Source organism: Erithacus rubecula (genome assembly GCF_903797595.1).
Source record: "Erithacus rubecula genome assembly, chromosome: 4".
Taxonomy (NCBI): Eukaryota; Metazoa; Chordata; class Aves; order Passeriformes; family Muscicapidae; genus Erithacus; species Erithacus rubecula.
The window spans coordinates 67,035,642-67,060,146 of NC_136686.1; the positions used below are offsets into that span (position 1 = coordinate 67,035,642).

Genomic DNA, 24,505 nt, shown 5'->3' on the forward strand with positions numbered 1-24,505 from the left:
GGTCCTGTCCCTCCATCCCTTGTCCCCAGTCCCTCTCCAGCTCTCCTGCAGCCCCTCCAGCCCCTGCAATGTGCTGGAAGCTCTCCCTGGATCCTTCCATTCTCCAGGCTGCCAATTCCCAGCTCTCCACAACCTCCCATTGGATCCATCTCCTCTCCAAGGCATTGATGGATCCAGGGCCTTCCCTTGCAATCTCAGGGAACCATCCAGGCTCTCCCTTCCCTTTTCCTCTCTTTTCCATGCCCACTGTCCATCCAAACCCCTCTGGATGGATGCTGAGTGTCCTGAATCCCAGAATCCTGGGCTGCCTTGGCTGGGAAGGAGCTCAAAGCTCATGGCAGGGACACCTCCAGCATCCCAGGCTGCTCCAATCCTTGCTGGGGCATTGCAGGGATCCAGGGATTCTCTGGCAATGCCAGCCCAGCAATTCCTGCCCCAATCTCCCCTTCCCCAATTCCCTGGGTCCTGTCCCTCCATCCCTTGTCCCCAGTCCCTCTCCAGCTCTCCTGGAATGTGCTGGAAGCTCTCCCTGAATTCCCTTCTCCAGGTGAGCACCCCCAGCTCTCCCAGCCCTGGAGCAGCTCCATGGATTCCTCTGGATTTGCTCCAGCAGCTCCAGCTCCTGCTGTGTCCCCAGGGCTGGGTTCTCACCTCAGAGAGGCAGAATTCCCTCCCTTCCTCTTTACAGAGCAATCCAGACCTTCCAAAAAGTTTTGTTTGTTTATTTTTCTGTTTTTTGGTGAGTTGTGTTCTCTTCCAGCTTTACTGAATGCAAAGCTCTCAGAACTGAAAAGCAGCAGGAGTTGGGAATGAGAAAAAGAGGGAAAATCTTTGTATTATTGCTGTAATCCCAAAAAGCAAACAGCACAAAGTAGGGTTTGCTGAAAACTGATGCATGAGGTATTTCAGTATAACCCAGAGCAGTCCATAATATTCAGTTTTGTAACCTGCATTTTGCTGTTTCACTGCACTGCACAGCAAATCCACGTGAGACAGGAGGTGCCTGATATGAAAAACAACAATTGCCCACCTTGAGAGCTGCAGTCTGATCCAAAAAGGGAAGCAGGATGCACACATGTCAGACAAGGAGTGCCAGAAATGAGTAAAGAGTCACTCAAAATCACACCCTCACCCTGAATAAAATGGTGACAGGGAAAGGTTGCACATTTTAACTCATCTCTCTGGGTAATGAATTGTGTGCTGCCTCCTTGTACAGAATTATCAGAGAATTCACTCAACAGCTGGATGGTTCCACTGCTCTTCTCTTGCCTGAGGCAGGGAAAAAATGGTGAATTTCCCAAGGGATGAAACAAAAGCAGTTCCTGGAATGGAATTCCCAGAGAAGCTGTGGATCCCTGGAAGTGTCCAAGGCCAGGCTGGATGGAGCTTGGAGCACCTCAAGGTGTCCCTGGGATTGGAATTGGATGAGCTTAAAGGTCTTTTCCAACCCAAACCATTCTGATTCCATGATCCTCTGAACTCCTGAAATCCACAGGAAGCTTGGCATGAACAGACATCAGAGCTGGCATAGATTTATCTGCAAGTTTATCTGAAAAAATTATCTGCAGTGCTTTCAAAAAAAAAACAAACATATGGTATAAACCAGCAGAAAATATTCTGCATTATTGTCTCAGTCTGTGGCAAACAGGGAATATTTTCTTTAGGTTTTAAGGTGATAAATATATAGACAATTTTTGTTGTAGGAAAAAATCTCTGAAGTGAATTAAAGTGGTACCAGATATGAAAAACAATCTTAGTTATTAAGGTAAGACATGTAAAACAATCCTAACTCTCTTCTGAGAATCAGATAAATGTTTGACTCCTTTGTTATGGTTCATTTGGATTTTCTTCCTAATTATCACAGCTTTGCTTTGATTTTTTTTCCTGTGCATAAATTTCCTCAGTGATTATGACCTGCAAATGGTTAAACTCCCTGACATGGGGGGAAAAAAAGAAAAATAAAGATTTCTGAAGTGGCAGGAGAGCATCTCCTGATTTCAAACACATGATTATCCTGCCCAGTTTGAAAAGGAAAGGCCTTTTGAGGCACAGCAATATGCATGTGAATGGCTGTGCATTGAAAAGTCCCAGCTCTCAGGTATGAAAATGCTTTTTGCTTCCAAAGCACTGAGATCTGGGAACTTTCATTTCTCCCTGACACACTCAAAGGGGCTGAACATGGCACCAGCATTTCTGAATTTCAAAGGGTCATTTTTTTTTTTTTTGTCCCCCAGCCCCAGCTCTGAGGGTTTTCATCCAATTCTGCTGTGTCAAATTCCCAATTAAAACCAAGAGCAACAATGAGCCCAGCTGAGCAAAGCTGGGCCTATTTCAGATTGAGTGGTGTCAGATACAGAACCCACAAAGAGAGTGGAAAAAAGTTTAAAAAGTTAAATCAGAAAAAAAAAAATAAAAAAAAAGAGAGAGGGAACTTCCACCTTTCAAGGGTTAGTGTAAAAATGACACATTATTTTCCAGGTGGATCTCACAAATACAGAAAGTTGATGCCATCTCATCTCTCCTGAATGAATGGGGGGAATCAGAGATTTAAAAGGAACTTTGCAGTGCCCAAGACAAATTGGTTTTGCTCTTTAAATAAAAAATTTGGCTGCAAAGATGTTGTCACTAAGCTTGCCACCAACTTCTCTTTGATTTTCTCTTCTATTTTCTCTCTACAACTCCTTCTGATCATCTTTAATGAGAGTTCCTTCTCCCAGTTTTAAATTTATTGTTTTAGTTTCGGGGGATTTTCACAGAACACAGAAAAATACACATTTGTGCCTTTCTGTAGTGAATTCTCAAGGCAGAAGAAAAACCTTTACTTAAACTTGTCATTCCTGGCCAAAGTTTGGATCTGTGCCACAAATAATGTTAGAAGGGGCTGGTACAACTCTCCTCTCAGAATTCTGGTTCAGCTCCCACTGTGGCCAGGCTCTCCCTGATTTTAAGGATGTTGCCACTGGACACAACTGAAAAAACTCAACAAAATGAGGTGAAAAAATGATAAACCCAGAGCAGGACATGGTGCAGAGCCCAGATTTCCTCAGACATTGGAAGAGCTGCATCCTTTACACAAACTTTCCCCAACCCCAGCATCCTCTGTGCTTACATTACAGAAACAAAATTTAATTTATTTTTTTTTCCTATAACACAACAGTGAACCAGCAAAACTCATATGGAAAAAGCTGAGTCTAAATCTTGTCCTTCTTAAACCTAAATCAACTCCCCAAAAATCCACTGCTGCCAGATGTCAGGTACATCTCCAGCTCACAGATCCCTCTCTCCCATTGAAGGCCAAGTTATTAATAAATTGTTTTTCAACTTGGATTGGATTGATCATTTATTTTCAAAATCTCTTTTCCCATCATTTACTCATTACCCGCCTCCTCTTGATGGAAGAGGACATTCATTGCCTTCTGCATTTATTGTGCTGGCAAACAGAAACATTCAGCAGCATTTCCTGGGGATTCTCTCATTTATCTATCAGTTATGGGACTGGACTATTTTTAGGGGCAGGAAAAATTAAAATATCACTCAGAGTGACAGCAGTGAAAGTGAAGGCAGAGAGTTTTTCTGTAATTAAGGAAGATTATTCCTATGATTCCATGATTCCAGTCACTGGGTTTGCAGGATTATTTACAATTAGAAAAAAGCAAAATTTCTCATAAACATTATTGCTTTCTAATAAGAATAATTACTAACTAATGCTTAGACAAAAAGACTGTTTAATCCTAAAATCATTAAGGTTGGAAAACCCCTCTGAGATCACCCAGTCCAACCATTCCAGCACTGCCAAGGCCATTGATGTCCCCAAGTGCCACCTCCACAGGGCTTGGAAATCCCTGCAGGGATGGGGACTCCACACTGCCCTGGGCATTTCCAGTGCCTGACCATTGTTTCCATGAAGGAATTTTCCCTAAAATCCACCCTGAGGCTGTTCCCTCTCCTCCTGTCCCTGTTCCTGGGGCTGTCCCCTCCTGTCAGGGGCTTGTGCAGAGCCACAGGGACCCCCTGATCCCCCTTTTCTCCAGGCTCAGCCCCTCCCCAGCTCCCCCAGCCCCTTCCCAGCTCCATTCCCTGCCCTGGACACCCTCCAGCCCCTCCAAGTTTTTCTCACCCTGATGGGGCCCAGAGCTGCCCCAGGATTTGAGTTCCCAGCACAGGGAAATGGTCATTTCAATTTAGAGCTGTAATAACTTCTAATTATTTTACCTCAACTAAGAAATCCTGCAAAGCACCTCCCTGAGGGTTGCTTTAATCCAGCATTAACTTAGCACAGTATTTGTTCCCAAACTTCAGCTTGTGATGGGAAGATGGTGGGAGGAGGGAACAGACCAGGGTGAAGAGAAAGCTGCTTATTCATTAACTCCCCATATGTTAAAACATTTTGCCATATCCTATGCAAAGCCATAAACACAGCTTTTAACATTAAAAAAATTCCTTCAGTTTGTTCCTTTTTGCCTATTTAAAACATTTCCCTCTCGTGACAGCTTTTTTTTTGCTCCATTAGAAGGAAAAGGGGAAAAGCTCAGATGAAGCTACACTCCAAAAAACCCCACAGTGACCAAGAGGGGCTGAGGCAATGCTGGAATTTTGACTCAAAAAGTGACTGGTGCTGGATAAACTTGGGATTCCAAATATCCCAGGGTGCTCCAAACTCATCCAGCCTGACCTTGGACACTTCCAGGGATTCTCTGGCAATGCCAGCCCAGCAATTCCTGCCCCAATCTCCCCTTTCCCAATTCCCTGGGTCCTGTCCCACCATCCCTTGTCCCCAGTCCCTCTCCAGCTCTCCTGGAATGTGCTGGAAGCTCTCCCTGGATCCTTCCCTTCTCCTGCCTGGGCACTCCCAGATGGTTTGGAGCAATCTGGGACAGTGGAAGGTGTCCCTGCCCTTGACAGGGGGTGCAGCTGGAGGAGTTTCAGGTCCCTTCCAACCCAAATTATTCTGTGATTCCATCAACACATCCCAGCTCCAGGATTCTGAGTTATCAGTTTCCTTCCAGATACCATCACCCCTCAGACTTGTGCTAATTCTTCCAAAATAAAAACATGAAATTAATTCTTTTTCCCCAAACTACAAAATAAACAGAAGTCTTTCTAAACCTTTTTTTTTTTTTTTTTTTTTTTTTTGCACAAGCTGGAGAAATAAAAAAGTGCAACAACCTGTATGAAAATGTGGCTCCACATTAAAAGTTATCAGATGTCTCAGTGCACAGCAGGAAAAATCCTGGAATATTGGTTATCACAGGGTTTTTTTGTTCTCTGTAAAGACAGCACATCCACAATGGAAAAATAATCTATAAACAAACATTTAGAGAAACATCAATAGCTGCTGTTCAGCGTGGAACAACTCCTCATTTTGTTATTAAGCAGCATTTCAGCCTTGCTATTGATTGGATATGTGATAGTGAATGATGAGACTGAACCAGGTATTTTCCATAGCAAACATTAAACTCTGCATTTTGGGTGCACTTAGGGGGGGGAAAAAAAAAACAACACATGGCTGAGGTGTGTGTTTAATAATAAACATCTTAGCTACTTAGTCAGAAATGGTAAATAAAAGATTATGAGGAGAAAAAAATGGAAAACAAGGCTGAGACCCAATTGTTCAGAATAATGATTGTGGCTGGGCAAGATATGGAGGCAGAGCATTAAATACAACACTCCAGCCCAGGCTGTCAATCAGGTGGAGGTTTCAGATATTGTAATTGGTAGCAAGTTTCCTAATCTCAACCTGCCAGGCAAGAAGCAATTCAACAAAAGCTCTGTCCCCCAAACAGAATGAAATGTGAAAAGAGGAGTTTTCTAATATTGGCAAGATCACAGGGTGGGTTGACAGCTTTATTATGCTAAAGTGACAAAAACATTTTGCTCTGGTCAGTGCTAAAAAGGGTGGTTTTTCAGGAGCACTGTGGAAATACAAAGCACTGGGAAAGTCTGATGAACTCTTACTTTTATCTCCCTGGTGCAGCACATGAGCTGAGACATAGAAAAGTCTTGTGGCCCAAGCACAAAATGAGAAATTAATATATCTTGATTTTCTCCTCAGCTCTCCCACTGCAGAGGTTTGGGAGAGCTGCAAGGAGTCACTGTGAAAGCTGAATATCCATTTAAAAAGGGAAAAGGCCCCATAAACTCCACAGAAATAACACAATTCATTAACAATGAGATGATATGGCAGTCAGTGGAATTCATCACATGGAAGCTGTAATGTATTTTATTGCTTCTATTGGAAAAGTGCTTGGAAATAGAGTTAAAGTATTGACTCTGTGTGTGTGTGTGCATATATACATTTATTTATTTGCTACAGAAAGAGAAATAGAGCCAAGCAAATAGAAAACAGGTCACAAATACTGAGAGTATCTCCAAAATAGGAGCAGAGTGGGAATGATGGAACTATTTTCTTTCAAAGCACGGATATTTAGGGAATATTGGAGTAATTCCATGCCTTCATGAGAACAAGAACACCAGGTTTGTTGAGCTTTCCCTGCCTCTTCCCTAAGTGCTCATCAGCCAAAAGAATTTCCTGCTTGGCTGGATCCAGCCTCAAGTCTCCAAACATGCACCTACATCCCTGCTAGTTGGCTTTGGAACGTGTGAAGGAATGCACACAAATGTGGGGAGAGTAAACATGTTTGCTCTGGCAAATACAGATTTCTAAACATGAGAGGTGAGAGCAGAATCATCCTCTGCTTATGGAATTCTCACTGCTACAGCCACGTGAGATCCCAGAGAGTAAACAGAATGGAAACTGAACACAAATAGAAACAAAAAAAAACCCTTTACATTGCTAAACTGCCTTGTAGGGAATGAAAATCTTTGTGGTTATTATCCTGCTTTGCACCAGTCTCCCCTCTGTTATCTACATCTTGCAAACTCCACTTCCCAAAAAGCCCAGCAAACAGCTTCTGATTACTGAGATGTTGAGATCTGAAAAGGTAAACAAGGCTCTGAAGCATCTGAAGAAATGTGGGGCTGGCATTGCTGGCACCTGAGCACTTCTGCTGATGAGAAACTCCCACAAAAGGCAATTCCTGGCTGGGAAGCTGCAGAGCTCAGCTCAGCACTGAGGCTAGCACTGCAGAGCATGTTGGGCCATCCTAAGCCTTGAATAGCAAAAGGAAGAGATCATTAAGTTATAATTTCCCCACACAATTGGTATAAGCATTTCCTACCAACAGGATTAGGATGAATACAAGATCCCAGAATAAAGCTGCTCAGCAGTGAGGATGGCAGTTTAGTGTCTAGTAAATTTGATTTCTCTGAAAATCCTGACACATCATAATAGCAAAATCCTATTTACTGTAGCAAGCAGGATGGATAATACCATTTAACACCTGGGATAGAATGTGCCATCAGCTCAGAGCTTTGTGCTCTGTGTGCTCATCTTACCTTAAGGTTAATGCTCCTTGACAGCCTCCATGGAAAGCAGAATCCCCAAATTAAGTGCCGAGCTTGGGATTTGCAAATCCTTCCTCAATGTTTAAGTCAGAGGGAAAAAAAAAAAAAAATGGATGCAGAGAAGTGGATCAACATTTCCTGAACTTAATGTCTGCATTGCCAGGCTGGGAGCTGGCACTGAGCCCTCTGTGGAGCAGCAGTGTCCCACACAAGGGCCACCACAGCCCCACCAGTCAGAGCAGTGACTTCCAGGCTCTTAAATGTGTGCTGAGTCCAAGGTAATACTGAAACCTCCAAATTCCTGCAGAATGGCAGAACTCTGGAATTGTTTAGGCTGGAAAAGCCTTCTGAGATCATCAAGGCCACCAGTGAGCCATGTCCCCAAGTGCCACATCTTCCAAGTTGTTTCAATCCCTCCAGGGATGAGGATTCCAGCACTGCCAGGGTGGGCACTCTTTTCCAGGAAGGGATTTTCCCAATTTTCAAACCTGTCCTGTCCCAGCCTGAGGTTGTTCCCTCTCCTCCTGTCCCTGTTCCTGGGGCTGTCCCCTCCTGTCAGGGACTTGTGCAGAGCCACAGGGTCCCCCCTGATCCCCCTTTTCTCCAGGCTCAGCCCCTCCCCAGCTCCCTGAGCCACCCTTCAGATTCATGCTCCAGGATAATCCTATTACCTCATCCCACAACCACACTCACATCCAAAGTGCACAACATTGGAAAGTATTTCTAAGAAACTCAGCAGCACAGAAACTTGGCTCCAGTGGAAAATATTATGATTAATATGAGGATCCATATCTTGCTCATTCACACTGATAAACTAAGTAGTTGTGTCATACAGCAGGGTATTAAAATTAATTTCCTTCTGCTCCCATGACTTGGGGCAGGATTCTCCTAATGATGCATATTAGCATTAGGAAGCAGTGCAACATGAAAATAGCTGGGTTTGCTGGAGGAAATTGGAACTGGGGAGTCCCATCAGTCTCAGAGACAGAGCAGGAGCAGACACAGCTCACTGAGTGTCTGTGTGATGCCAAAATTACAACAAGAAGCAGGAGAGGGTCATGTGTCCTTCATAAAAAATGTTGTGAAGCAAAAGCAATGGGGTGAAGGAAATCTGGGATGTCAGCTGCTCTGCATGAAAATCCTGTGGTGATGGGGAGTGGGAGCTGCACAGAGGGACACTGGAGATGCAGAGCTGCTTGTGAATAAAGTGGAGGGACACTGGGGTTTGGGACTGGCACTGAAACCAGGCAAAAACACTGCACCTCTCCACTGGAATTAAAGGGACAAGATAGTGAAGATATCAACAGTTTTTCCTATAAACAGCAGAAATGGAGCAGCTTCAATGACAGGGAAGTGCATTGAGTAAGGACAGACAGAGATCCTGAGCATGTGGCACACAGGGGAGGAATGGCATTCCCTCAAAAAGGGCTCTGAGTTCACACTGGGGCTCTTTATTCCAAAACAAATTTATTTTCTCCTTAGAGAGTCACAGATTGGTTTGGGTTAGAAAAGACCTTCAGGATCATCCCATTCCACCTGTGCCATGGCAGGGACACCTCCCACTGTCCCAGCTGCTCCCAGCCCCAGTGTCCAACCTGGCCTTGGACATTCCAGGGATCCAGGGGCAGCCACAGCTGCTCTGAATTCTTAATTCCCAAGATCCCATCCAGCCCTACCCTCTGGCAGTGGAAGCCATTCCCTGTATCCTGTCCCTCCATCCCTTGTCCCCAGTCCCTCTCCAGCCCCTGGAATGTGCTGGAAGCTCTCCCTGGATCCTTCCCTTCTCCAGGGGAGCACCCCCAGCTCTCCCAGCCTGGCTCCAGCCCTGGAGCAGCTCCATGGGTTCCTCTGGACTCTCCCCAGCAGCTCCAGGTGCTGCTGTTGTCCCCAGGGCTGGGGCAGCTCTGCAGGTGAGGTCTCACCTGAGAGGGGCAGAATTTTCCCCCCTCCTGTGCTGCCCATGGGAGGATTTGGGTCCCAATCCCCATGGCCAGGGCATGTCCAGCTTCTCCAAAATCCCCAAGTCCTTCCCCCAGGGCTGCTCTCCATCCTTTTCTCCCCTCAGCCTGGATTTGTGCTTGGATTGCCCTGACCTTTGTGCAGGACCTTGCACTTGTCAGTAAATAATTAACACAGTGTGGAGCACACCCAACTCAGTGACTTCAGCTCTGTTTTATCTCTGGGTTTGGCTCCACTCAAGAACCACCTTCATCCTGTAGGTGACAAATTGCCCTCCAAGCCTGATGTGTCAACACCTAAATCCCAGCTGCACATCCCAGTCAGATGCAGAGCAGGGCAAGGTTGTTCTTTAACTGCTTTGTTCAACTCTCTGCCATTGCTCTGCTGCTGTGGAGCATGTAATAACTAATAGCTCATGTGCTATCTTTGACCTAGAAACACTAGCAGCTGTTAGGGGAATTGCTGGGTTTTGGGGAAGTATCAAAAGGTTTTTAGCACATAAACCAAATTTATGAACAGTTATTCCCCCAGAGAATAGAATTGTTGATGTTTTACTATCACAGCTGTCACTTGTGCACAGTTATTTTGTCCTGTATTAATATCCTGTAAAGGTTGAGCATCTTCCCTCAGTCACTGAAATATTTTATAATTGACAGGCTTCATCTGGCACTGAATATGGATAATTTTCTCCATAAGGAGCACGCTGTGCTGACACTAATCTGTTCTCTTGTCATTTCCCTTTATTATCAATGTCTGCATTGTTTTTTCAGCAGCACTGAAGAACACAAATATGAAGCTTCTAATTGAAAAGGCTAAATAATCAAAAAGCCAATTAATCATCGAGATGAGCTCTGACACTCCATGATGCAACAGCCAGAAATACCACATAGGCATAACTGAAGGGTTTTTAAAGAGTGCTTATTTGATGTGGGAATGATCTGAGATTGTAATTAGCATTCTTTGTCACAGGTGACAGACTGGGATTGAACATTTCTTCATCCTGACATTCACTCTCTGAGCTCCACTTGCTCCCATCCCACCTCCTGTTCTGAACTTCTCTCTGCTGAGGAGTCCCAGTGCACCTTCCACTGAAATCAGACAAGTTCAGGAACAACAAACCAGCCTCTTTTCAAGCTCTGTCATTTCCAGACCTTCCTCTTTTTGTTTTTTAAGCTCTATTTCCATCCCAATTTTCCAAATTCCCAGCACAGGAGCTCCCAGGTGAGCCCAGTGAGGGAAGGTGGGATGGCAGGAGCTGTGACCCTTCTGCTTGTCCAGGTTTTCACTCTGCAATCTCCACCTCTCTGAAGAAATTCCAAGTCAGATTTGGAACACAGAGTTTGCTCCTCTCAGAGCTGGAACAGCATTTTTGTGTAGGAGAGAGATGAAAATTTACCTTGATGACAAATTGGATGACAGCTTGGAAAAGGAGAGGATTTTACCTGACAAATAAGGAGTCAGGATGAAAAGACAAGGCTTGGTACCACAAAAACTCCACTCAATGCAGAATTCATCACCCATGGTATAAAACAAGGAATTCAGAACTACTTGTTCCAATCCTGGAGATTTCCAAGCCAAGCAGAGAAACCAAGAGATGGCAGAATTTTGTATTTCACATCCCCTGGGGGTGGCACTCCAGCAGAACTCAAATAAAGTTATTGAAAGTTCATTATCTCCCTTGCACAGCACAAAAATGTATTTACACAGATTCACTAACAGGGGCAAGTGAAACCACTGGAGCAGTGACCTACATGAATGTGAAAAATGACCAAGAAAAACATCTAAAAAGATGTAAAAAATAAAAAAAAGGTGAAAGAAAAAGCTGTCCAAGGTCCATGGGTTATCAGACATCTTTTGCCAGGAATTATTCCACACTAAGAGCACAGCTCCAACCAGCCCAGAAAAATCCAGTCTGGATAAAATCCCACTGAAGCTTTTTCCTCTAACACCAAGGCAGTTACTGCAGAAAAAGGAAAGTGTTCTGTGGAGTTTTTTTGTGAAATATCTTAATTTTCAGCTGTTTAAATAATGCACTGATTTAGAAGCATTAAACTGATTTCCTCTGATCTTTTCAAACTCTTTTTCATTGCCAAAAACATGAGATTTCATTAATGTCACCTTCAAAAAGGGGGACAAAACACTGACATGGTATCAGATGTACCCTCAATTTAAAATATTCATGAAGACAAATTACACACACACTGATAATTCATGCAGCACATCCTATTTCCTAATCCAGAAAAAAAAAAAAAGTTTTCTTCTGGCCTGCTAAGTTGCATCAATGGATGTGTATCTTGTCAATAATTGTAACCAACTAACAAAAAAAAATCTGAATTAACCATCAATGTATAAACTCAGGAAGGGGTAAAAGAAGCAAATATATTCAGGTTGGAGGTTACAACCAACCTGGGAGGCAGGAAATGATGACAGCAGTAATTATTTGAAATTAACATCCTATAAAATAATACCCTGTAAAGAACAGGAATGTTAAACCACAGCTTCCCAAGCTGCTCTCTCCACTTTAATTTCAATTCTATGATGAAATAAAAAGACAGAAGTGCTTTTTAAACATGGTATAAACTTGGAATTAAAATGAAACTCTCCATAGTGATGGAGGAATCACTAATTCCACCCACTGAAAGCAGAAATTCACTCTGTCCCTTCACACTTCACTTTTTTTTTGTTGTTGTTATTTTTAATTTAAATTACTTTACTTGGTGACACTTTTCCACTTCCACTGGCTCTTCATCAGCATTGGTATAAAATAACCTCATTATTTCATTTTTCTGTCTGTAATTACCGTGACAGATGAAATCCCACAGCAAATGTGAGAACTTTGTTAGTGAAGAAAACAAATATTCTCCCATCAAACCTTCCACCTTGCCAATGTTAAGGCAGAAACTGCAGCAGCAATATAAAAATAACCCTTCTGGCCAGAATTTTCATCTTTATCTGCTTAAAAAAAGTCTTGTTTTAAATACAACCAGCAGCAGGAAGGGGAAAAAAATGGGAAAAAATGTTGATTAAAAGGGAAAAAAAATAAGGTTTTACCCTCTCTTCCAGCCTAGCCAGCTGCTCTTTGTAGTAGGCATCATGTTTCTTCAGCTCCCTCTCCTTCTCTTCCAGCTGCCTGGCCTAAAAAAAAAAAAAGGAAAAGAATAATAAAAATATTGAATCAAGGATATTATCCATAATTTTGGCTTTTTCCCTCCTTTCCTCAACAGCTCTGAGTTTGCCCAAATTGATTCACCAGAATGCACCAGGCTGGGATTTATTTTTATTTTTTTTTAATTTGAATGAACTTGGCAAATCACTTAGGAAAACCTAATTTGAAACAGGTGGATATTTGGGAAGAACAAAATCCTTTGATACATTTGTTAAAAAGTGCATTCAAAACTCTCCTGTGCTCTTTAATTAGGAATCACTCTTCTGGAAACTCCCAGATTGATTGAAGTATTCACTAAGTTGAAAAATTTGATTTTGGGCTCACTCCCATGTCCAATAATCTCAAATAATACAGAATAATTTAAAATATTTATCTTTTCAATCCTAATATGACCTGAGTGTTCTTTTAAGAGACACTGCTCCCAGCAAATTGATGTTTTTGGCTTTTCATCTGCAGTATTTCCCATTTTCTAGGATTAAGGGGATTCATTAAAAATTAGAAAATACATTTAAAAAGCACACAAGCACAGAGGAATTTATTAAAAATATATAAAGCTCGAAGTCCTGCAGTGTAAAAAGGCAGAAAAGTGATTTTTAACAAGCTACAAAGGATTTAACATCTAATTTATCAATGCAAATACTTTCCAGGTTCATCATTTTTTAATAAAATATCTTTAGTATTATCAAATTATTAATAATATTAGCAATATTAATAATATTAGTAATAATAAAGGCCATTACAACATTTACACCACATATTGTACAGATACAAGACTTGATTCCCTTTGTCAAGATTTTTTTATTTTTATTTTTTAGCAAACACCCATTAAAAAATTTAGTTTTCCCCTTATTTTCTTATTCAACTGCTCACCTTTGTTTCCATTTCCTGAAGCATGTAAAAAACATTGAAATTCAAATTAAATTTATTATGTAATGGTGAACAGAAAGAATGGAAAATAAAACCCCCACATGCATGTCAGGTTTATCTGGAAAAATGCAGAAAAAACTACTTGGAAATTGTTTTTTGTGCAACTTCTTTAAAAATGCTCCAAAAAGCCAAATTTTGGATGAATCAAACTTTGTCCTCTGCTCCCTCAGAATTCCATGGAGCACATGCCCTGTCCAGAATTTAAATCAGCTTTGCCTCACTAATTCCAGGTTTTCCAGAGCTCCATGGACCAGATCTAATATCTCATATTCCAGATCTAATATTCCATATTTCATATTCCATATTTCATATATCATATTCCAGACCTAATATTCCATATTTCATATCTCATATGCCAGACCTAATATTCCATATTTCATATTGCATGTCTCATATTCCAGACCTAATATTAAATATTTCATATTGCATGTCTCATATTTCAGAACTAATATTTTATATTTCATATTGCATGTCTCATATTACAGATCCCATATTCCACATCTCATTTCCACATCTCATATCCATATCTCATAGTCCAGATCTAACATTCTAAATATCACATTCTTATCTAATATTCCATATTTCATATTCCATATCCAATATTTAATATTTCATATCTCATATTCCACATCTAATATTCCATATTTCATATATCATATCCCAGATCTAATATTCCATATTTCATATTCCACATCTCATATCCATATCTCATAGTCCATATCTAACATTCAATATATTATATTCCAGATCTCACATTTCTTACCTAATTTCCAGATCTAATATTCTATATCTCACAATTAATATCTCATAATCCATATATAATATTCCATATCTTACATTCCACATCTCATATTCCATATCTCAGAGTCCAGATCTAATACTCCATATTTCATAACCCATACATAATATTCTATATCTCACATTTCTTATCTAATTTCCATATCTCATATTCCATATATAATATTCTATATCTTACATTCCACATCTCATATTCCAGATCTAGTATTCCTTATCTCATATTCCATATATCACATTCCCTATCTAATAATCCATGTAGCATTCCATATCTCATATTCCATGTCTAATATTCCTTATATAACTTCCCTATCTCATACTCAATATTTCATATCCCACATCTCATATTCCATATATCCCATACTCTAATATTCCATATCTAATAATCCATGTCACATTCCAGATCTTATATTCCAGATCTCATATTCCACATCTCACATATATTACATTCCTATCTAATATTCCATATCTAATAATCCATTTCATATTTCAGATCTCATATTTCAGATCTCACATTCCATATATCACATTCCCTATCTAATATTCCATATCTAATAATCCATGTCACATTCCACATCTGATATTCTATATCTAACATTCCATATCTTCATGGGTACCCAATGCAAATATTCCATGTTTAACCATGGGAAGTTGGTTCATTTTTTGGGTTGATTTTTAGATTTGGTTCCTTGTCCCCTCTCAAAATAATTAATCATGAAACCAGCTGGATTTTACTGCTCTGCAGTGACACTGCTCATTGCCCTCATCTGTGTTTTGTATACAAAATACTAAATAATCTGTTTATCCAGAAGTTTGTTGCCCTGTGTTGTGAAAGTAACCAGAAGATTTTGTTGGCAAGTAAGAAACTCAACAAAAAAAAAGAGTTTCTTCCACCCCAACACTTGTACAGTAATGCAGACACAGCGAAGTTCAAATGAATAAATAATAAATAAAATTATTCATTTATACAGGAGACTATAAATATGCCAATAGAGGAGAACTGAGTGCCAAAATAAAAACCTGTACAGTAATATTATATTTATGGAGCTGCAGCAACAAGATCCTTGTGAATGTCAATGAGCTGCAAGAAAATAATTAAGAACAGCCAAGTTTTCAATTAACTGAATGTTGCATTTCAGGTGTAAATGAGATACTGGAACAGGTTGGTTGTTTCTTCATGAAAAAAACTCTGAGAAACAAAATCTTTGCTTGGGTGTTTTCTAAAGAACAGCTTCAAAAAGCCACTTTTGCTTCCCAAACCACCCAAATTTAATACCCAAATAGATCACTGATATAAAATACAGGTTCTTCACAATCACAGGGAAATTGGACCAAGATTTAAAATCCAACCTGGGTTTTGTTTCCAAAGGATTTGGGACAGCACTGGTAGGAGTTGCCATCACTGGAAAAATGGATTTATTCATACAAAAAAATTCCAGGAATCACCTTCTACCTGACTGCAGAGGCATCCTGTGACAAAACCAAGCCCTGCTCACACTGGATATAACAAAAACACATTTATTTTGTCCTCTGTGAGGAAGAACAGAGCAAATAAGCAGCTGGTTGAAAAATCTATATTTAATAATTAAATTTTAAAAATAAAAAAATGAATCTATTGCTGGATACAACAAGATTCCAGGTGTGTGTAGACATAAATTGCTAAAAAAATTCATTATCAGGTGGTTTAATGTAGGTTTGTAGGCAGATTTCAGACTCAGCCCCTGAAGCCTTTGGCAGTCTCAAGTTTAGAGTTGCCCCTCAGCACAGACTCCAAATCCATTAACATCCCAAAAATTGACAGTGGAACTGCTGAGATGGCTCCAGTTTGTGTTTTTCTGGGAAAAGAATGATCTGCTTCAAACTAAAGAGTTGAGTTTGAATTTATAAATGACATCAGCCAGGTGAAAGTCCTTTGAAGGTCTCATCTCAAACATCAGGGCGTGGGGAAGGTGGCACCAAGGGATTGGTGACCTCCCAAGGCACATCCAAGGATTCCAGACCTGGCACTGGGGCTGGAGGAGCTCCTGTCACATCAGGTTTGGGAGAGATTTTCCAAAGGGAAATGAGGGCTCCTGCCATCTCAAAACATCATCTCAAAACAGGATCTCAAAACAGGATCTCAAAACATGGTCTTCTCAAAACAGGATCTCAAAACATGGTCTTCTCAAAACAGGATCTCAAAATAGGATCTTATCAAAATAGGATCTTCTCAAAACATGATTTCAAAACATGATCTCAAAACATGATCTCAAAACACAATCTTCTCAAAATATTATCTTCTCAAAATATGATCTTCTCAAAACAGGGTCTTCTCAAAATATAATCTCAAAACATGATCTTTTGAAAATATGATCTTCTCGAAACACAATCTCAAAACATGATCTTCTCGAAAGACGATTTTAAAACATGATCTTCTCAAAATATAGTCTCCTCAAAACATTATCTCCTCAAAATATGATCTTCTCAAAACATGATCTCAAAACATGATCTTCTCAAAACATGATTTCCTCAAAACATGATTTCAAAACACGATCTTCTCAAAATAGGATCTTCTCAAAATATGATCCTCTCGAAACATGATTTTAAAACATGATCTTCTCAAAACATGATCTGCTCAAAATATGATCTTGCTCTATCACATTGCTGGAGGTTTTCCAACCTGGATGAGCATATCCATGGGTTGGAGGCAGGTGTGAATTCCAGAGCTCAGAATTCAGGCTGTGAGTGCCACACTGTAAAAGGGTTTTTGGGTATTTCATAAATCATGGTTTGAGCTGGAAGGGACCTTAAGGATCATCTCCCAAAGCCTTGCACAAGCAGTGATGTCTTCAACTCCATCAACTGCTCAGAGCCCTGTCCAGCCTGACCTTGGATATTTCCAGAGATCACTGAATTCCTCTGGATTTACTGAATTCCCCTCCCACTCACCCTGTGCATCCACATTTGCACATGGATAAAATCAGAAAAAGCTTCATTATTTGCATAAATTATTATGATCAGCGAAACTCTTCCACTGCACGGAGCATCCAAAGAAAAATCATCCCAATTTCCACTTTTAATGGATGTTGAACTGCCCCAGTTTTAATTTTTAACCTTCTCTTTCAATATATAAATACACCCATTGTTCTGAACAGGCAACACCAGGAACTTATGGATATTCTTGGGGACAAATAGTGGTCCCTTCCCCCTCAAAGAATTCCTTTAAAATTATCACTATGCACAAAATTATCCCTAAGCACAAACAAAAAAAAATTCATGTGGGCACATCAGTTGAAAAGAGGGATGTTCATTTCCAATTGTAAAGGTGGAGGATTGTCAGGAATTGGAAATGGCAGCACCAATAAAACTCATAAAACGGAGCCTTTGACAAGTGTAATTAAAACAAGCTCTTGTAATTACCACTAAATGTGATACAGTACATTTTCTAAAAATAATGAAGTCCTAAAAGAGTGAGTTGAGCAGATAAAAAAGATCACGTTGAGAGGAGGAGGCTAATGAAGAAAATGAAAAAAAATGAATTTATGAACAAGTAAAGATCTAGTGTGGAACAGAAGATGTGACAAGAAGCTTCATTTACTGAATCTCATTACAGACCAAAGGAAAAACACAAAAGTACAAATGCCAAGAAAGGAATTACAGATTCCAGTCCTAAAGTGAGTCAGGGGAATACGCACAGGAAAACCCAAGAAATTCATTGAGGTTGTTGCCCCAACATGAAGAGTTTCTATTATGCCAGAATAAAAAGCTGAACCAGGAAAATCTCAGCATCACTGAGGCTGGAAAAACCCTCTGAGATCATCAAAGCCAAGCTGGGCCCAACCCTCACCTTGTCCCCAGCCCAGAGCTCCAGGAATTCCCTGGGCACCTCCAGGGATGGGGATTCCAAACCTGCCTGGGCAGCCCCTCCAGAATGTGGGACCCCCCAAGGAGGAGGTGGATAAGAGCAGAAAAATCAGCCATTTGTACCAAGTGGCCAGAAATGAGCAGCTACAGAATCCCAGACTGGTTTGGGGTGGAAAAGACCTTTAAGATCATCTCATTCCAAGCCCTTCCACCAGACCAGGGCTCTCAACCCCTTCTGGTCCAATTTCAGCACTCAAGAAAAGCTGCCACTCCTCACCAAACTCCAAATGAACCATCTGGTTTGCTCAGCTTCAAAACAACAGACTCTAAAGAACTTTATTTCCTTGCAAATAAAAATTCAAATACACTCATGACTATTCTAGTGATTAGCAACAGGCAGAAAAGCCTCGTGTTTCCATCCAGCCGTGGTTCAAAGGAAAAAGAGATGCTGGAAAAAAATCTGAATTACATCTCTGCATGTCACTGGGAATGAAAGAGAGGCATGACTTATTCCTGAAACTCTATCCATGCTTTTCAGTCAGCCAACACAGTCCAAGGAGATCAAACAATTTTAAAGACTATCTGTAGTGCTGCCAGGTATTTGTAGCAATTCAAATATTGTCTCTAACCGTGGCTGACAGCTTCTGATGTTTCAGTCATATGTCAAACATGTCGTTTTTTACTAAACTGAAAGAAGCAGAGACTGCTCCATATGATCCAAAGTGGATAAAACAGAGCAAGAGGACCATTATCCTGTAAAATTCAGGAAAAAAAACTGTCAGTAAACTGATTTAGGACTGTGTTCTGCTTCCATCTTTGTTGTTACACTGCCTATTGTAGCAAATCATCAATATTTTTGCCATTTTTAACCACGTTCAGAATTGATATTAATGATGATTTTGCAGAAGTACTTCGAAATTCTACGACAGAATTAAACAACAGAAGGGTAAATAAAAGTTCCTGCTAAGCACAGACAGCCAATATTTGATGCATTTTGAAACAAAACAAGATGTAAAACACAGCAAAACGTAAGGCAGCACAGCCCTTCCAAAAATTCACCAATGAATTCACCAAACCAAGCCAGAGAATAGAAATTTGCACCTCAGTTGCCTCACCCCCAATTATTCAGAAAAAATTTTGACATTTTCATTCTTCTGTCCAAAACCCAGCATCATTTACCAACAGTGCTGTATAATCATCATTTTAAAAACCCCCAATTCTCCTGCTTTGTAAACTGAAGATTCAATGGACTGCACATAAAGAGTGAAATAATTCTTAGCGATGCTGCATTAATAAAAGCAATAAAAATTCACCACCTCATCAAAGCCACTTCAAAGCCAATCTCATTTGGAATGCCACTGAAAAACCTCCTGTATTTTGTGTTTATTAGAGGCCTCTGAGCACCAGGGGCCATTCTCCAGAGTTATTTTCCATCTGTGAATATCCCACTCCTTCTATCAAGTGATCCAAACTCTGCATGAATTGATGACATTCCCTCCCAGCACAAGTTGCCTCATTGCTCAATCTGTGATGATGGGAACCAATTCCCACTGAAGGCAAAAAAAAAAGGGATGATGCCCAAGAAGGGAAATCCACTTTGGAAGAGCAAATAAAAGAATATTTATTGCTGCTCTGCTATTCAAGGGATTGATTTCTACTCAAGACACAGAATTGAGTCACTTGTAACTACATCAGGTGTTTCTCAATTTGAAAGATACAATACAAGCAGAACATTCATCTTTGGATGTTCAAAAAGGCACTAAAAATACAGATAATCTGTTGCCTTAAAGGTGTTTTATCTGTGTTTTTCTGGAATCTTGATCTTGTTAAATTGAATTCCTCTATTTAGTAATAAACAAACCATCAAAACTCATTGATTCTGTCTCAAATTATGCAGCCATTTTATTTCCCAGAGATTTTCCTATTCAGCTAGAGAATAAAAGAACTGTAACCAGCAGATCATTTCAGACTGAAGATGTAACTCAGAAACAAATTCATCTTGAAACAGAATTTAAACAGACTTAGCAGTGAAATTCAGGGATGAACCTCAACATTGCAAAGGGAAGATAATCTTGGTGAATTTTTTGGAATGTCCAACTTCCCCCAAAGACCTTTTGTCATTGAGACAGACAAAAAATTCACGTGGTAAAGAAAATATTCAAAGGTAATTGGTGTGCACATATATCAAACTAAACATTTATCCCAATTAATAAGTCAGTTTTTAGTTCTGTTTCATTTTTTCCCAGCACTCTGAAAACTCAATTTGAACAATTCATAGGACAATTTGCAGCTCTTCACTTTATACCCATAAAATATTTAACTAAGTGTGCAAATCCTAAGTTAATACCACATAGTTACCATAACTCTTTAAATTATTACCTAGAAACAAAGATCCAGCAAAGCTTTGGGGAAGTGGGAGAGCACAGCAGGATTTAATGCTCTTTGTATTTTAATTACTAAATTACATTGCTGGTCTTTCAGTGTTTTCTTTAAAGAATGAACAACTTATTGTGAAATAAAAGCCCCAGAGAATTATTACCTTGAGTAGAGCAGCTCTGAAAGGGGCTGGGATTGATTTATGCATTGATTATTGGTGAAAATCTTCCTTTTATATAATCCTATAACACGTGTCATTGAATTTCTGTGTCCAACTTCCACTCACTGCACTTTTATTTCTCTTCTCATTTGACTGCAGAGTCTCCAGGGCAGAGCTTGGAACTCACTACACATCTGTGCAGTGTTTAACATAATTATACTTCAAGCTCTGCTGGTGTTTGTGTTATTCTAACAGAAATAAATAATATTCTAAGCCCTGAAAATATTCAAACTGGATGGAAAAAGCAGATTTAATGCAGGACAGGAAGGGAAAAAAAGACTTGAGTTTTGTGAAGACCATGGTAGAAAAATAAATAATGATAATTTTTTTTTTTTTTTTTAAGTTCTTGCCTGGTTCAGATGGTGAATGTCTGAGTGTGCCAAGAATTTGGGAATGGGCAAGTAAACAAACCCTCAAACTCATGAATATAATTAAGTGATTGGAGGCAGGAAATACATGAAGAGAGGGACTGATGCTGACATTTCTATTCCATGCTCTGACATGAACATTTGCAGACACATTTTAAGGGTTTAACACTGCAGGAATTGTTCCTAAAACATGGTTCTACTAAAATGTTTATATGTTCAGTGTAAATTTTTGTCACATTTTGAAAGAATAAACCAGCTGTCCAACTGGATATTCAAAAATAATTCAACAGCATCTTATGCACAGAAAAATGTAAAGCAAGAAATAATGAACTTCAGTGAAATCCTCAAGGGTTTCATTGAAATGACTGGAATGAAATGGCCAAAAAGACCAAACCAGATCATGGCAGGTAAAATCTCAAAGGGTTTGGGCTGGGAGGGATCTGGAAGTGCCACCCCTGCCATGGCAGGGACACCTCCCACCACCCCAGGGTGCTCCAAGCCCCATCCAGCCTGGCCTGGGACACTGTGAGATGGATCCAGTGAGGATGAGTGGAAAATAACTTGGAAGCAAAGTCAGCACCAGCCAAGTGAAGCTTTTTTATCCTGACTACAAAGCCCCAGAGCAAAACTTGATATTCCTGCAGGAAAAACCAAGGAAAACTTGTCCCGTGTGTTAAAACAGCAAAATAAAAACAGGAGGAGATTTCTGAAGAAAAGGGGAAGGAGAAGACAGCACCACACTGAGATCACAGTATTTGATAGAAATAAAATTCCTCCCAGAGCTCTGGTCACTCTCTGTATATTTATATTCTGGTCACTGCAGAGAAAAGCTTTGGAAAAGAAAGAATTTGGAGATACATAAAGACCAAAGCCCTGAGAAGAGCTCTGTGTACAGCAGAGAAGTACACAAAATAATTAAATGTTCAGAGAAGGTGAGCCAGGCTCTCCTATTTACTCCCTCTCATAATACAAGACCGAGGAAATATTCACTGAACAGTGAAATTGAAAAGCAACAAATTTGAAACCAATTAAATGCATAATTAACCTGCAGAACTCATTGCCACAAGTTATCAGCAAAGCCAATCGCTCAGCAAAACCTGAAAAAGTTGAGATGTTTGTATTACCTCTGGAAACAGCCTCACTTTTACCTTTAAGCTACCCCAGACTCTGAATGCCTTGGAGCACTAAACATCCTTGAACAATATAACATTATTAAAAAAACAATTATTAACATTGAAATCTGTCACGTGTCAATTATTCGAGATCATAAGCAGGAGGAAACTCCAAGAATTAATTTATTTCTTGTGGTGTCTGACAAAAACTCTGATTTGAGCCCCAAATTTCAGCCCCTTTCAGCTGCTGTGATGCTGTTTTTACACTGCCAGGAAAACAAAGTAAGTTTAAAATGAACTTTTTTTACAATATTCAAGATGAGAATTGATATGAGGATGACAGATCCACACCCAGAGCTTTGTGCAGAGCTGCCTCTCCTTATCTGGGGCAACAGCTAAAGGGGGGAAACTGCTGTTAAATGGAACTCAAGGTATTACACAAAACAAAGAATCTCATCAGCAGGGAAAATAAGAGTTAATGAGGAATTTAATACTGCTGAGCCACAAACCCTGACTGGATCCAATGGCTTGAGCAAGTCTCTGCTCAGTCAATTTCCAACCATCAGCTTCATTGTCCTCAACACAGACAAACCCAGGCAAAAAAAAAAAAGAGAATTTCCAGCCTGAAGAAGAACAACAGTGCTGAGAGGAACATGGAAGGCAGAGACAGGGATCACATGTCCCAAATTCACCAAAGGAAACCATCACTGGTTGCTCCTCAGGCTTCTCCCTTCCTAATTCCAGTGTGGGAGAAGGATCCAGGGAGAGCTTCCAGCACATTCCAGGAGAGCTGGAGAGGGATTGGGGACAAGGGATGGAGGGACAGGACCCAGGGAATTGGGAGAGGGGAGATTGGGGCAGGAATTCCTGGCTGGGCTGGGATTGCCAGAGAATCCCTGGAAGTGTCCAAGGTCAGGCTGGATGAGTTTGGAGCACTCTGGATATTTGGAATCCCAAGTTTATCCAGCACCAGTCACTTTTTGAGTCAAAATTCCAGCATTGCCTCAGCCCCTCTTGGTCACTGTGGGGTTTTTTGGAGTGTAGCTTCATCTGAGCTTTTCCCCTTCTCATTATAATGGAGCAAAAAAAAAGCTGTCACGAGAGGGAAATGTTTTAAATAGGCAAAAAGGAACAAACTGAAGGAATTTTTTGAATGTTAAAAGCTGTGTTTTGTGGATGGGATGTTGGGAAGGAATTCCTGGAGAAGCTCCTGGGTCCCTGGGAAGTGTCCAAGGCTAAGCTGGATGGGGCTTGGAGCAGCCTGGAACAGTGGAAAGTGTCCCCATCCAGCATCTCCCAAAAATGCTCCCAAAACTGAGGCAGCTCCATCAAGACAAGCTGTGCTCTTGGTTCAACAACTTGTGCAGCCTCAGGAAAGATTTTTTTCCTTTGCTTCTCCTTTTTCAGGCTCTCAGGGATGTTTGCCAGGAGGCTGAGGGTGTTTCTGCAGTGCTTGGAGACTCCACAATCTGCCTTTTCTATGGGAAGCACCATTATTTTAACAGGAACATTTTTTTTTTGTTGAGGGTGAGAGCATCTGGAAGGGAAAGCAAACATTTAAAAGTGCTTTCTAAAAAAGAGGTTTCATCCCAGTCAATAGGATGCTTCAGGAAAATAGGAAGCTGCCAAGTACTTCTATAATAATGGAGGGGAAAAAAAAAAATCCCACCTTCTTTTGGGAGTTGCTAAAACATGTCAATTTTTATGCAATCTTTATGTGCTGCCCAATGCTGTGAGTGCTCAAAAGCAAAGCTCTCTGCTGGATTTGTGAAGTGGTATTTTTTTCTTCCTGCATGCCTCCAATCTATTTGTCATGCAACACAGCCTGTCCTAGCCCACAGTGAGAATTAATGCTTAATTTTCTGAGCGTGGAGAGACACACCAACTATTTGTACAAGTAATGGCACTGGTATTTGTGTGAAATTGAGAATGGCAAAGATTTGTTCAAATTAGATTAATCTGGAAATGATAGAAGAGTTACAACTTTGCTCTGTCCTTTAAGAGGCAAAGGAAAAATCTGCAGAACAAAACATGACTGATCATAAATAGAGAAAAGGATCTCATAAAATGTTTATTCATCCTTTATAACAGAGTACACGACACCCTGCTGATGCAGGTTATTAAACAAGATGTGGCTCTGCAATGAAACAGGAAAATCACCTGGGCTAGGGATTGCAGGAATTCTCTGGGAGGGCTGGGATGGAATTCCCAGAGCAGCTGTGGCTGCCCCTGGATCCCTGTCCAAGGCCAGGCTGGGTTTGGAGCAGCCTGGAACAGTGGGAGGTGTCCCTACCCATGGCAAGAGGTAAAACTGAATGGTCTTCAGGTTCTCTTC

General features: G+C 40.5%; 1 protein-coding gene across 3 annotated transcripts in view; it reads right to left on the reverse strand.

Moving 5' to 3' along the window:
• Positions 1 to 24,505, reverse strand: part of CHCHD3 (coiled-coil-helix-coiled-coil-helix domain containing 3) — a 116,945-nt gene that overhangs the window by 33,791 nt on the left and 58,649 nt on the right. For all 3 annotated transcript variants that reach the window (XM_079304019.1, XM_079304020.1, XM_079304021.1), the window contains one exon: positions 12,415 to 12,498. In XM_079304019.1, coding sequence (XP_079160145.1) covers positions 12,415 to 12,498 — 84 coding nt within the window. The remainder of the gene's footprint in view (positions 1 to 12,414; positions 12,499 to 24,505) is intronic.